This window comes from Urocitellus parryii, chromosome 6, assembly GCF_045843805.1.
Source record: "Urocitellus parryii isolate mUroPar1 chromosome 6, mUroPar1.hap1, whole genome shotgun sequence".
Taxonomy (NCBI): Eukaryota; Metazoa; Chordata; class Mammalia; order Rodentia; family Sciuridae; genus Urocitellus; species Urocitellus parryii.
Genome location: NC_135536.1, coordinates 12,149,572 through 12,163,367, shown reverse-complemented (window position 1 = coordinate 12,163,367; position 13,796 = coordinate 12,149,572). Strand labels below are relative to the sequence as shown.

At 39.1% G+C, this 13,796-nt stretch overlaps 1 protein-coding gene across 4 annotated transcripts in view; it reads left to right on the top strand.

Annotated features, from left to right (window-relative positions):
• Unc79 (unc-79 subunit of NALCN channel complex) overlaps positions 1-13,796 on the top strand; it is a 211,009-nt gene that overhangs the window by 116,376 nt on the left and 80,837 nt on the right. For 2 of the 4 annotated variants that reach the window (XM_077799971.1, XM_077799969.1), the window contains 5 exons: positions 4,714-5,000; positions 6,617-6,799; positions 7,907-8,069; positions 10,518-10,667; positions 11,247-12,455. In XM_077799971.1, coding sequence (XP_077656097.1) covers positions 4,714-5,000; positions 6,617-6,799; positions 7,907-8,069; positions 10,518-10,667; positions 11,247-12,455 — 1,992 coding nt within the window. The remainder of the gene's footprint in view (positions 1-4,713; positions 5,001-6,616; positions 6,800-7,906; positions 8,070-10,517; positions 10,668-11,246; positions 12,456-13,796) is intronic. The other 2 variants (XM_077799972.1, XM_077799970.1) reach the window with 1 other exon arrangement.

Genomic DNA, 13,796 nt, shown 5'->3' with positions numbered 1-13,796 from the left:
CTGTCCTTGAGACCTGAGAACACCAGTCTGATTGGGGAGCTGACCTGGACATTCATTTAATCCTGCAGTAGTGTAGCAGAAGCCCACAAGTGTCCAGACCAAAAGACCTTCACCAGCTGGATCCAGAGGTTGGACTCCCAAATGATCCACAGCTGTCCCCATCCTCACAGTCCTTGCATTCTTCCTTTCTACCCCAGCCTGCAGAGAAACCTGCAGATCTTTTGGCCCACATTGGTAATGACAAGAAAAGGGCCCAGTGCTAGTTAGCATTGGTGAAATTTTCTTGCATTGACCTTTCCTGCCTCCTCAATGGTGCCCCAGACTGGAATTCCAAATTTCTCTCTGGGCTCTTTCTTCATTCCTATAAATGTTTTACGACACTGCTTCACTAACCTGCAAAATCCCTATTGATCATTAAATTCCAACAAATCAAAAGAGTACAGTTGTTTTTAAGGAATGCTCTTGTTTGAAATAATATCTTCAGGAAATAACCTTTATTCAACAAACATTTACCATGTGCCTGACATACCAGGAAATGTGATGAATTCAAAGAAGCATCAGAAGTTTTTATATGTTCCACTTGCTTGTGTGTAGGGGAGGTCAAGTATGAACTCTCATCTGGAGTGAAAGTGACAGTACAGGATGGGTCCTGTCAAGTGTAGTGGAAGGAGAGCAGTCTACCAGCGGGAACATCAGGGAGGCTCCTGTGAACAGGCCACTGTCAGTCAGGCTGGGACTGGGGGGCAGGGCGTAAACCCCCTGGTGGAGATACGGAGCACCGGAGGATGTGAAGTTGGCCCTCCGCCCAGCTTTCTAGCCCTTCTATGGCTGCGTGCACGCATAGCAGACCTGCTAGGAGCGACACTGTGAGCTGAGGCGATGACTGGGGAGCCAGGGGGCAGCGCAGTGGGGCTGCTGTGGGAGTCAGCCTCGTTCACAGCGTGGGATCACCAGCTCTTCTCGACCAAACACAGAGGGGCCTTGTGGAAGGGGCACTTTCTTCCTCCACCTGCTTGTCATTTGCTGCTTTCCTGGAGTGTCAGCGAGTCAACTTACACAGAGATAGTCCCTGTTTCTCTAGTCACTTCCTTGTTATTTTGGTTCTTCATCAATTTTTCTTTAATATGGAAGAAAAGGTCTAAAATATTAATTGAATTCAGTGCACTTAGACATTCATGAACAATTAGCATCTACAATATCAGACGATGTCCCGTGTTCTGTGAAGGATCTAAAGACACAGCACTGTCTTCAAGGAGTGTGTGTTCTTATAAGGAAAAGGCAAAATAGATTAGTGCAAATTCCTGCCTTGTGTAATAGTTATTTGCCACATGAATGTTAGGAAATGCTACAGGAAATTTCCCCTCGTTCTTCTCTTTCTCCTCCCATCTTTCCTCATTTTTTGTCTTTGAAAAGTAAAAGAATTTAGGGATCACATCCCAAATTACTGAGGGGATATATAATAAGAATGGCTTCTGGGGCCAGACCCACAGCAGAAAATAGGGGTCGGGTGGAGGTCGAAAGGCAGAGAGAGCACCGTGAGCAGAGACAACGGTGTGCCGGTGTCGGCTCTGTTCTGAGATCTGCACGCAGCCCAGTGTCTGGGAGCGTGGAGCACTACAGGGGGAGTGACAGGAAATAAGTCTGGAAAAGGGGATCCTGGTCCTGCCTGGTTTCAAGTCATGTGAATCAGTAACGCTGCATTCCACTCTGTGGTTTCATGGGTTACCCCTTGTGACCAGCTGACTGAGTCACACTAAAGCTAGGGCAGGAGTAGCTCTGCCTCCAGGATTATAAAAATGCCTACATTTTTCATTATAGAAACAGTAAAATCAAATCTTTTAACACATTGGATTGCTATGGTTAAGACATCTAAAGGAACTGCATACACTAGAATTCAAAACTAGTGTTTTAATTGTCATGCCTTAGAGAAAACATTGTAATTTAAAAATGGAAATTTTATACCTGTCACAGGTAATTAAAGCAGTACTGTTTATCACTAAGTGACATTTCTGCTTATCTATATTATTTTTCTTGATTTGATTGGGGTAACTTTAAGCTTACTTTATTTTAAAGAGATTAAGATAAGATTTGCAAAAGCCCACAATAGAAAGAACAAATTATTGGAATAAAAAGACTTTTTTTTTTAACCTCTTTGCAAAAGGTCCCATTAACTAGCTCTTTTTTCAGTACACCTGATTTGTGAAGGATCACTTAGTACTGGCTATTCTGGGGAAGCAAACAAGAGCAGCAAACTGCGCACTCAAGCAGCAAAGATCAATGGGACAAGTCTGCAGTGAGACTAGGGTACAGGTGAAAGCAGTACTTAGTCATTAGGAAAACATGATTTGTTAGCAAAACCTAAGGCCACATGTTTAAAGAAGCATTGTGATGGTAGGAAGAGTTTTGGAATATTTAAGCTGCGTCTGTTGGCTTATTTTCTATACTTGACTTGTGATGAAGTGAGCAGGGCCCTTTTTGGGAGCTCTTTTCTTCTACAGCCAGATCCCTAGATTCTCAGGGGTGTAAATTGAAGGTGCAACTCCTTCTCAGGTACTTCCTGCTTCCATTTTTTAATTTTAGGGCTTTGGGGTTGAGTCCATCTGCCTTGCAGGAGGTAGTCAGGACTCAGTGATGCATGTTCCCCTAACCCTTGCCCTCCAGGGCTGAAGAGTGGAGTGTTGAAGCTGTATTCTAACATCTATTGCTTGCTGCTGCAGTAACATTGGACCTTGCAGGGAACCTAGATGCCCATGCTCACATCCTTGGCCCAAACTTGCTCAAAGAAATAATGTCCTTCTAGTTGTAAAGTAATACTCTAAGAGGGAAAAAAAATCGAAAGAAGATATTTTCAATGCTGAAAAGAGTTCTCTAAAATGTTTTAATTTAATTTTACAGGGGTGTCCATAGGCATTGCTTTTGGCCAAATTGTATATTACAGATATTTAGTTTAATTATAATATAGCGAGGCTTCGTATTGCTAACCTTGCATTGAAATTGTTGTTCCACAAAAAGTGATTTCTTTTCTGATGCACACCTGATAAACAGTGATAATATTTATATTTTATTGATCACTCTCTGCACATGAACCACTGAAATAAACAAGTCTTTAGGTTGTATTTGAGTGTTATTTGGTAGAAAAATTTCCTAAAGGACATGCACATATTTATTTCTTTATGGACAAGCTTAATGAGACAGAAAATATTAATGTTCTAAAGTCACACAGAGGAGTGTCTGATGATTTCCCCGACATTTTAAGTTTTTAGACTAAGTTGACTCACTGTCAATTATCCCTTTTTCACTATATTATATATGAACAGACCAACATTCTTCTGATCATCTAGGGAAACTAAGTAATCAAGCTTGTTGCCTTATATGTAGGTCTTAACAAGAAAATTCTGAATTTGACATTAACTTCATGCTCACTGTCCCAGAGAGAAGCGGTTGGGCTTTTGCCAGCTAATTTTTTGGTCCATAGAATTATTTCTTATTTCTTGCTTCTCTGGACTGTGTCCTGGAAGACTCAGATATTGCCAAATTAGTTGGGGAGTTAATAGGTATAAATAGCTTCCTAACTCTTTGTTGCATCACTTATAGCATGATTATAATGGATGTAACCAAGGCTTAAAAAGGTTTGCAACCAAAGTTTGTCGTCATTTAGTGAACTTTTCCTTGTTGCATGAGAGATGAGAATGCTGGTGTGCTGAGCTCACCTCTCAGACAAAAGCTTTGTTTTCAAATTAGAAATTCTAATGTTGCTTGTCAAAAAAAGGATAAGAATGCAATGAGTATTTTGAATAAGCCCCCAAACTTAAATATAGAAGAGCAAAAGTCCTACACCAAACCTGATCACTAGGGGCAGAACAAAGGGAGGCACGATATAATGTCTGACTTTGGAAAATGACAGAGAAAGTCAATGTCAGGAAAAAATTAGCCTCATAAATAACCATAACTCACATATGGTTATTTATGAGGCTAAGCAGAAGCCAAGAGCTCAGGTATTTTTCTTTCCATGTGAACTTCCAGCTCACCTTCATGTGGTGTTTTTCTGTTTTTAAAATTTCATGCTTCTCTTTCTTTCTGTCTGTGTCCCTTCTTATACGTTCTCATTACATATCACAGGGCTTATATTTTGCTATTTGTGATTGTGACTACCTCATTCAAAGAGTACATACACATGCTGATAGCTCAGGATTTGAAAAAGAAAACTTTTGTTTTTTGCACCAGTTGGTTCTTAAATATAATTGAATTGAGGTAGTATTAAACAAAATAACTCAATGGATCTTTTTATGCATAGTGGATTTTAAACTATCATTTTTGTGGTAATTCTTACATGCTTATTTTATAAAGCTCGAATGGAAGCTTCTCTTTATCACTAAGGATAAAATTTTGCCAATGTATTAAAAATTGTTAAATACAAAATTTGCTTAGACATTTGTCTTGTTAGAGGGTAACTTGTTTTATGGTTCCCCAATTTTATTTCCATTCCTTTTTTACTCCCAAGTAAATTGGCGTTTGATGAGCACAGTAACTTCCACCCTGGACTCTGCTTTGCTTAAAAGGCTGTATTGTTCCTTTCAGCTTCTGGTCTAGAACAGAACCCTTAAGTACTTAGCAGAAGCAGAAAAAATGGTGCTTTATCAATGTCAAGTGAGATTGCAGTGTAAACTCACTTGCTGGGGAGCTATGCCCTGACAGTCTTTCTTGTACTAACAGGACAACAGTCTCCTGAGAATGACAACACCATCAAGGACCTTCTCCCAGAAGATGCTGGAATTGACCACCAGACAGTGCATCAGCTGATCACAGTGCTCATGAAGTTCATGGCCAAGGATGAGAGCAGCGCTGAGTCAGATATCAGCAGTGCAAAGGCCTTCAACACGGTCAAGCGGCACCTGTATGTCTTACTTGGCTATGACCAACAAGAAGGTTGCTTCATGATTGCACCTCAAAAAATGCGCCTGTCAACTTGCTTTAATGCATTTATTGCAGGAATTGCCCAGGTAAGTGTGATGACAGCTTTGAGAAGTCAAATATAGGGTTTCCATAGAAGCAAGGCATTAAATTCTATTTAGTGAATATTGAGTGGAATATAAAGTTTTGTGCACATGACTTGATATTAGGCATAGGTATGTGCATATAATAAAAATGAACAAGAATTAGTAGCCTGGTACTTATGAAGAGAGTGTATGTGTGCATTCATAAAGTACACGTTAACATAAAATTTACCATTTTAATCATTTTCAAGAGTATAATTCAGTGGTGTTAAGTACTTCCAGAGTGTTATGCACCATCACCAGCATCCATCTCCTGACTTTTGCAAGGTCTTAAACTAAAACTCTGTGCCCATTAAACAATAAGGACATATAAGATTATTTTGTTTGTGTGGGGTTTTAAGATCCTCTTCCTTTTTGGCTTCAAGTGGAGAGAGTTAGTCATACAACCTACTTCATGCCACACTGTTATCACTGGCTTTTTTTCTGCTACTTCCATCTGCTTTGTCACTTGCTATCTACATGATCTTCCACACTTTATTAACCCATTCCCTCAGTGATGGACACTCATATTGCTCCCACTTCTTCCCTACTCCAGACAGCTCAGTAACGAACATCCTTATGTAGGTACTTATCAACCAATGTGAGAATTCCCTTGGGAATCTGGGTCATGGGCTATATACATATGCCTAATTAGATCAGAGCTACACATGTCACTCTCTAGCATAGCTGCACCAGTCTACAAAGGTGGAGGACTTGGGGTAAAAAGATGTGTATGTGGATTTCAGCTTTGCCATTGTTGTTAGTTCTCATGGCTTTAAACATCCTCTGCTTTCTAGTAGCAGAGATTTATTAGAGACACCGTAGTGTAAAGCACCTTAATTAGTGCCTGTCTCTTGGCAGGAATTCGATGGATGGTAGCTGTTACTCTCAATTGGCTCAAATAGATTGTAAAATAATGAGCATGGATAGGCAAAGTGGGAGGAATTTTCATGTAGTTATCTTGCCTTGATACTAATAGCTGGATGGAGCACCACTAATGCTCAGCTATCTGCGATGAAGAGAGAATCTAACATGTCTTCCTTCCGTTCCTCTTTCCCTTCTTTAAATTCACATTATACATATTTACTTTAGATCTCTATATTATTGAATATGGAGATCATTTTTAATTTGGGGCAACAAAGCCATGCTGAATATCTTTACCCACATACTTTGGAGCTGATTATTCCCTTGGGATATGTTTAATTATTGTGTGAGAGGGTGTGTGCTTTTCCTTACTTCTGAATATATGTTCCTAAATTGCTCTCTTGAAAGTGTCTATTTCTCTACATTGTTACCAGTATGAATTTTTTTTGTTGAGACCAGTTTAGTTCTAGTTTAATAGATAAAATTTTAGTTTCAATTGATGATGAAGTAAATAGATAATTAGATAAGAATTTTCAATTTACAAGTTTTTGATTTTTGTGAGGTTGAACTTCACTTTACATAAACTGGCTATTATTCATATTTTGTGAGCGATCTTAATGTTTTGCCAGATTTTTGTTGTGATGGCTCAAATTTTTCTTTTTGAACTTCTAAGTGTTCTTAGAGTTTTATTTCAGTTACTAATATTTTTTCTATTTCAGGTTATGGACTATAACATTAACTTGGGAAAACACCTTCTCCCCTTGGTGGTTCAGGTGCTCAAATACTGCTCTTGTCCTCAACTACGGCATTATTTCCAACAGCCACCTCGTTGTTCCCTCTGGTCCCTAAAACCTCACATCCGGCAGATGTGGTTGAAGGCCTTGCTTGTCATCCTTTACAAGGTGAGTTGCCACAGTCACACTGTTTTTGGATGTACTTGTAATATATCTTTGAGCAGATTGTGAAGAGATTTGAATCTCTGAGGACTTGGTAGGAGAAAAATTTGACCTTCAGAAGAAGTACCATGATATTCAATCAGTTTTGGGAAGCAGAAGAGCTATTGGAACGAAAATAGTAGCAGGAGGGCTGGGTTGTGGCTCAGCGGTAGAGCACTTGCCTAGCACATGCGAGGCTCTGGGTTCGATCCTTAGCACTACATAAAAACAAATAAACAAAATAGACGTATTGTGTACAACTAAAAAATAAATATTACAAAAAAAGAAAATAGTAGTAGGAGATTGTGTCAATATTTGCTTTAAAATTGTTTTTAAAGGAGCTGAGGTTGTGGCTCAGTGTTAGAGTGCTTGCCTTGCACACATGAGGCACTGGGTTAGATCCTCAGCACCACATAAAGTAAATAAATAAGTAAAATAAAGGTATTGTGTCCATGTTCAACTAAAAAAAATTAAAAAACAATATTTTTAAATGAATTGCCAGTGGCTCAGGAGGCTGAGGCAGGAGATCACAAGTTCAAAGACAGCCTCAGCAACTTAACAAGGCCTTAAGCAACTTAGAGAGACCCTATCTCAAAATTAAAAAAATAAAAAGGGCTGGAAATGTGGCTTAGTGGTTAAGTGCCCCTCGTACAAAAAAAAAAAAAAAAAAAAAAACAGAAAAAAAAAAGATGAATTGTGGGGAACTGACCAACGACAACCTCTTATGGTGCACAGAATCTCTTATTTTATCTAAACATTAATTATTATGTCAGAAAACAAAGAATATATTTGAAACTGTATTCACCAGATGTCTGTGCAATATAGTTTTCTTAAAGACAATTGTAACTGTGAAGTCCTTTGTTTCTGTCAGGAGTTTGGTGCAAGAGGAAGAGAAATAAGGGCATTATATGGCCTTATAAAATAAGGCCATTATCAGAATCTGTGTTTTTACTTTTCTGTATTTTTTCTTTTATCCCCAAGAGGTACTAAGAAAAATACTCGGCAATATTAAGTGGAAAAACTTATTCTTTAAAATAACTATTTATGTTTTTCTCCCTTCATTTTATTGAGCAGTATCCATACCGAGACTGTGACATCAGCAAGATCCTGCTGCACCTGATTCACATAACAGTCAACACACTCAATGCGCAGTATCACAGCTGCAAGCCCCATGCCACGGCAGGACCTTTGTACAGTGACAACAGTAACATAAGCAGATACAGCGAAAAAGAAAAAGGTACTTTCCATATTGGAATTCTATCTCAAACTTAGCTTGAATATATAACACATTTCTGGAAAGTGCTTTTCTTAGGAGACATAGGTGGAGTAAAAAATACTTAATATTTTGTTACTTTCCTATTAACATTACTGCTTTAACTTCTTAATTTGAGAATTTGAGAGAAATAATTGATATGCTTCTAAAACCCATATAGTAAGAAATAGTTTGTAAGATATTTTCTGCTATTTGGTTAAGGAGCCTTTGGAAGCCTGCTCTTAACATGCTGGAAACATCTTGCTTTGGGGCTGTGACACAAACTTAGTTTTGCACTTAGTGGAATCTTGAGGGTCTCTCTAGTTTGCCCCTGAATTTTATACTCACAGAATTTTCATGTAGTCTAAATTTTCTGAAGCACTTTTCCCTAGTCTCATTATTCAATGTGAAGTGATTCAAGGTGATGAGTGAAACATTTCTGGGCCATAAATTAGAGTAATTTCCAATATTGACACCTTTTTTATTCATGGCTTTTTTCTTAAAGGAGACAGTTGAATGAAACTTTAAATAGAGTAAAAGTACAGCCTGGATATTTTCAGGTGCGACGAAGAACTGAGGTATATATCTGTGAATGTCACAGCATGACTAGAGTTGTAAAAGGTGACATTGTCTAATCCAATCCTGGGAAAAAGCCAAGTGCCTGATGACCCTCTGGGTGCAAGAACAGTCTGAATTCCAGACTGCTCTGGAATATCTCAGTGGGATGGATTATAGCTGAGTTCTACTGTTTGTTTATTGCTGAAAGGTTTAAGAATGTAGGTTCTTCAAATTCTGGAAAAATTTTTAAATCCTTCCTGAGGAATATATTGTCTACTAGCTGAGGTCTTAGTCTCTGGGAAATTGAGTAGGTTTGGTTAAGCTAGGGGTATTCTTTATGCATACTTAGTGTTTGGGTCAATCCCAGTGAACCTGGGTGTGGGGTATCATCTTGCTGTCATTCCATCTCTGTCATACAGTACATCTTGAGGATTATTCCACAGTTATGTCATGGAAGTCATAATACCTATTTGCAAAAAAAAACAACAACACTATTTTTCAAAGGGGGAAAAGCTTAAATAGAAAATGAAGAATTAAAATAGAGCATTTTATTACATTCCCCAGAAACATTGGGATTTGATGGGCTTTTTCATCTTTGTGGGAATTCACTGGGAGCTGTTATAACCATTTTGATTGACAATATTTATTTTTTATTTGATTAAAAAACTACTATGGATATTTCATCTAAAATTAACAGCTTTAGCTTTCATTTTCTTATAGAACTTGTGCATTAAGAAGTGATTGGTCCTTAAAATTAATGCTTATATTCCCCTGTATTCAAGAAATCCTGAATAATCATAATCACACCTGAGCCTCATCTTGTCATATATAGGTATAAATATGGACTACATATTTTCATCTCAGTGATATTCAACTCAAATAGTAGGTTAATTCCATTTACTGTGGTATTAAATGTGTCTAAGCAGCCTTTTCTCTTGCCACTTTGCATGTGGCTTTGGCTTTTCAAAGGATGAAAGAAGATAATAAGTGAACTTTGTGAGTTGCAGCATAGCAGTTCCTTCCTCATTAATGTGTTTTTGAGTGTATTTCTATTTAAAAATGGCCAAATGAGAAAAGAAGAAAGGACATAGAAACAAACTCAGTAGGCACTTTTGGGGACCCATTTGTTTATGGAACCCTAGGATCATAACAAGTCAAAGATTCTTTGTAGGATTCATGAGATCCATAACAGTTACAAATGGCCAGTGACTCAGAGAAGAGTCTTACTTTAATAGGAGGAAATGTTTTTTTCTGTTTTCTTTTTCCTTTGTTTACTCTTTCAGTCCATAATCATTTGTGGAGCTTTTGAGATAACAAGTGGCTTCTCTAAGCTTTTTCTGTGTGTTGTGTGTTTCATTACCAAATGTAGAGTACAGTATTTTGCATTCACAAAGTATAAGGTGCATGTACTGTTAGGCTGTGTCTATGCCAGTTCCCAAATCCCAGGAAGGCATATATTGTTAGAAGGGGCAAGACCCACTTATGTTGTTTGATTTCCTTTTGCCAAATTAGACATTCAGGCAAGTTCAAGCAGTGTCACAGATTCCTAGATAAAGTTACTAGCATCTGTGTCATTTGGTTTTAAGTGTCATTTGGGAAAGTTTCTCTAGGAAGGCTCTTTTGGAATATTGAGATGCCTCTCAAAAAGTGCTGCCAATTATCATTTAGAAAATGATGGGCAATCTTGTAACCAGTTGCTTTGTTCAACATATGCATAATTTGATACCTGGATGAAATATCAACCCAAAGCTAGACTTGGCTGGTGCAGAAACCACCCAGACTGTTCCAGAATGCTTTCACTGAAATGCTTGTGTAGACACAGCCTAAGAGAGAATAACCTCTTAAGTGTAATTTTGACTTTCTCTCCCCAATTAGAAGAAGATAGTGTTTTTGATGAATCTGATATTCATGATACACCTACTGGACCCTGCAATAAAGAGTCTCAAACTTTTTTTGCAAGATTGAAAAGGATAGGCGGCAGCAAAATGGTGAAATATCAGCCGGTTGAGATGAATGTTCAGAGAAGTATGAATTTTTTCTCTTAGTAATTTTATGCAGAAATGTTGTACTCTACCGTTTGTTTGGGGTGAAATCTTACTTTTATTATGTTACTACACATTTTGATACCGTTGATTTTTATATATATGTATGCACAAACAGTATATATATATTCACATTTATATATATACGTGAATTGACAGATACATCATTAACGTCATTATCGTCTTCAAGGGCCATTGCTTGATTTGATTTGTTGCAAAATGTTTGCTTCTCTTCCACACAATTTGAATACAGTTTCCTAGATCTGCCTCAGCCAAAAATGATTCCTTCTCCTGTGCACAAATGAATAGAGCTGAGGAATTATCCCGGAGCTTGATTTGGGGAATCTGATCTTAAACTACCATTTTGGTTTCTTTCATTCCAAAGTTCTCCCATTTTTGAAATTAGAATGAACCTTAAAAATCCTTGGCCAGAAAGTCAGTTTTTCCTTCTGGTGGAGCTGGGATTGTGATTATGATTTATGCCAATAGTATGCCCAAGTATAAGGGGAAAAATGGTGAAATCTCCAAGTAAAATAGTACTAGCTTTTTCTGTTTTAATCAGGTGAAATAGAACTGGCCGAATATAGAGAAACGGGTGCATTACAAGACAGCATTCTGCACTGTGTGAGAGAAGAAAGCATTCAGAAAAAAAAGCTGCGCTCTTTAAAACAAAAATCTCTTGATATAGGGAACGCAGACTCCCTCTTGTTCACACTAGATGAGCATCGCAGGAAGTCTTGCATAGATCGGTGTGATGTAGATAAACCCCCTGCCCAAGCTGCTCACAGCGCCCAGAGACAGAACGACCACGGGCGATCGAGGCAGAACTCTGCTACGAGGCCCGACACTATGGAAATCCCTGAGAACCCAGCTGTGGAAGGTGTTCCAGAGCCCCGAAGGCCTGTGATACCGGAAGTTAGGTTAAACTGCATGGAGACGTTCGAGGTGAAAGTTGACTCTCCAGTAAAGCCTGCTCCCAAAGAGGATTTAGATCTGATAGATTTGTCCTCCGATTCAACTTCAGGGCCTGAGAAACATTCTATACTCTCAACATCTGACAGTGACTCTCTTGTATTTGAGCCTCTTCCACCTCTCAGAATAGTGGAGAGTGATGAGGAAGAGGAGATGGTGAACCGGGGGGCTGGTGGCAAGGGTGCCACCTCCTCTCCCCCCGTCCCTCGCCACCCCTCTGCCCTCAGCCTGAGCACAACTCCTCTTGTGCAAGTCAGCGTGGAGGACTGTTCCAAAGACTTTTCTTCTAAGGACTCAGGAAATAACCAGTCAGCAGGTAACAGGGACCCTACTCTCATAGCCCTGGAGGAACCTACAGACTCAGAAGAATTATCTCAGGCAGAGGAGCTGCGAGAGTTTTCCTGTGGCAGCCCACTGACGCTCAAACAAAAACGAGACCACCTTCAGAAGTCATTTGCTGTCCCTGAGATGTCAACAGATGATAACCCTGAACCCAGCACCGAGGAAGAGAGGCATGGGCAGATGCCAAGTTCAGGGCCCAAAACCGTGCTCCTTAAAGTTCCTGAAGATGCTGAAAATCCAACAGAAAGTGAGAAACCTGATACCAGTGCCGAATCTGATACAGAACAGAATCCTGAAAGAAAAATGGAAGAGGATGGAACCGAGGAATCAGAGTTCAAGATTCAGATTGTCCCCAGACAGAGGAAACAGAGAAAGATTGCTGTCAGTGCTATCCAGAGAGAGTACCTTGACATCTCCTTCAACATTCTAGACAAATTGGGAGATCAGAAAGATCCAGGTAAGCTCCTATTGTGTTTCTTCCAGCCTTTATCTTCAAGTCTGTGTATCTTCTTGGTAGAGTTTTGGCACTGAATGTGCATCACACTCAAAATCTTATAATGTCAGACTGTGGCATTATAATCGCTTCGTAATCACTCTGAATTCTTCTTGCTTACCAGATTATGGTGGATTCAGAGGTGGTTCTACTGGCTCCATAAATGTTTCTGTGCTTCTTGTCACTAAACTCTGTAGTCAGTTCTTAGCCACTGTTGGCAATAGAGGCAATGATTAATCTATATCAGGATATTTCAAATGAAATTTCAGTCTTCCTCAAGCAGCAGAAGAGATTAAACTCCTTTTTCTTTTTTTTTTTTTTTAATTTTCCTGTTTGACTTTAGCAAGCTATGATATAGTCCAAAGGACAAACAAATGTGAAGGGCTAAAATAAAGCAAAGAGGGCATGGAATTATTTAAGAATTTATTTTAGTCATTAGGACTGTAGCTGATTACATGTGCTACTATCAGGAAACAGAAATTACCAGTTACAGTCTAGGCCCTAATTCACGGACACCATTTGATGGTGATGAGGGCACAGCACAGATTTCCTGCCTTAAGCAGCATTCCTTGTGTTTTCTTGGAGTCACTGAAGATAACTTTTAGAAAGTGGCAAACTGAGAGTACATCTTATTCTAAAACACAGTCTTTCATAGTATCTCGGTGCTGATTGGAAGGCTGCTTCATTTCTTAGTTCAAATCTAAATGATGATGATGAGGAGGAGGAGGAGACCCTTCAGAAAAAAGGAATTAGCCAGAAATAATTACTTTAGTATATTCATAGACTTGAGACTGGTAAAATTCTTGGATTCCTTTAGACTGGTTCCTGATTTTATACAAGAGGATCCCGAGGCATAGGGGAGGTAGTGTGTCTTGTCCCAGGTCACACTGCCAGACAGAAGCAATGCCAGGGCCATCCTCCATCCTCCTGCCTTTCTCATTGTTCCACCTGAAAGCAACTTATAAGAGAATGTGCCCAGGCTCTTTATTTGCCCCAGGTACTATTGAAAGGTTTCTAGCTGTTCTCTAGCTCACAGGACAGAGCTGTGTACCTCAAAGATGCTCTGTGAAAGTCTGTTGAATGAGCACTAGCGTATTTGGAAAGGGTCATGCTCCAGCCAGGTAGGGGAAGAAAAGATCTGTTAATAATAAGAAATTTTAAGAAGCTAAGAAGGTCTCAAGGGAAAGTGGGGCAACTTTTATTGTTGGAACCAGAAAAAAAATGCTGCATAGGGATGGAGAATAGAGCTAGCCTAAAAGCTGTAGAGGTCTATGGGGTGTGGATCCAAGAAACCAACAGGGCCTA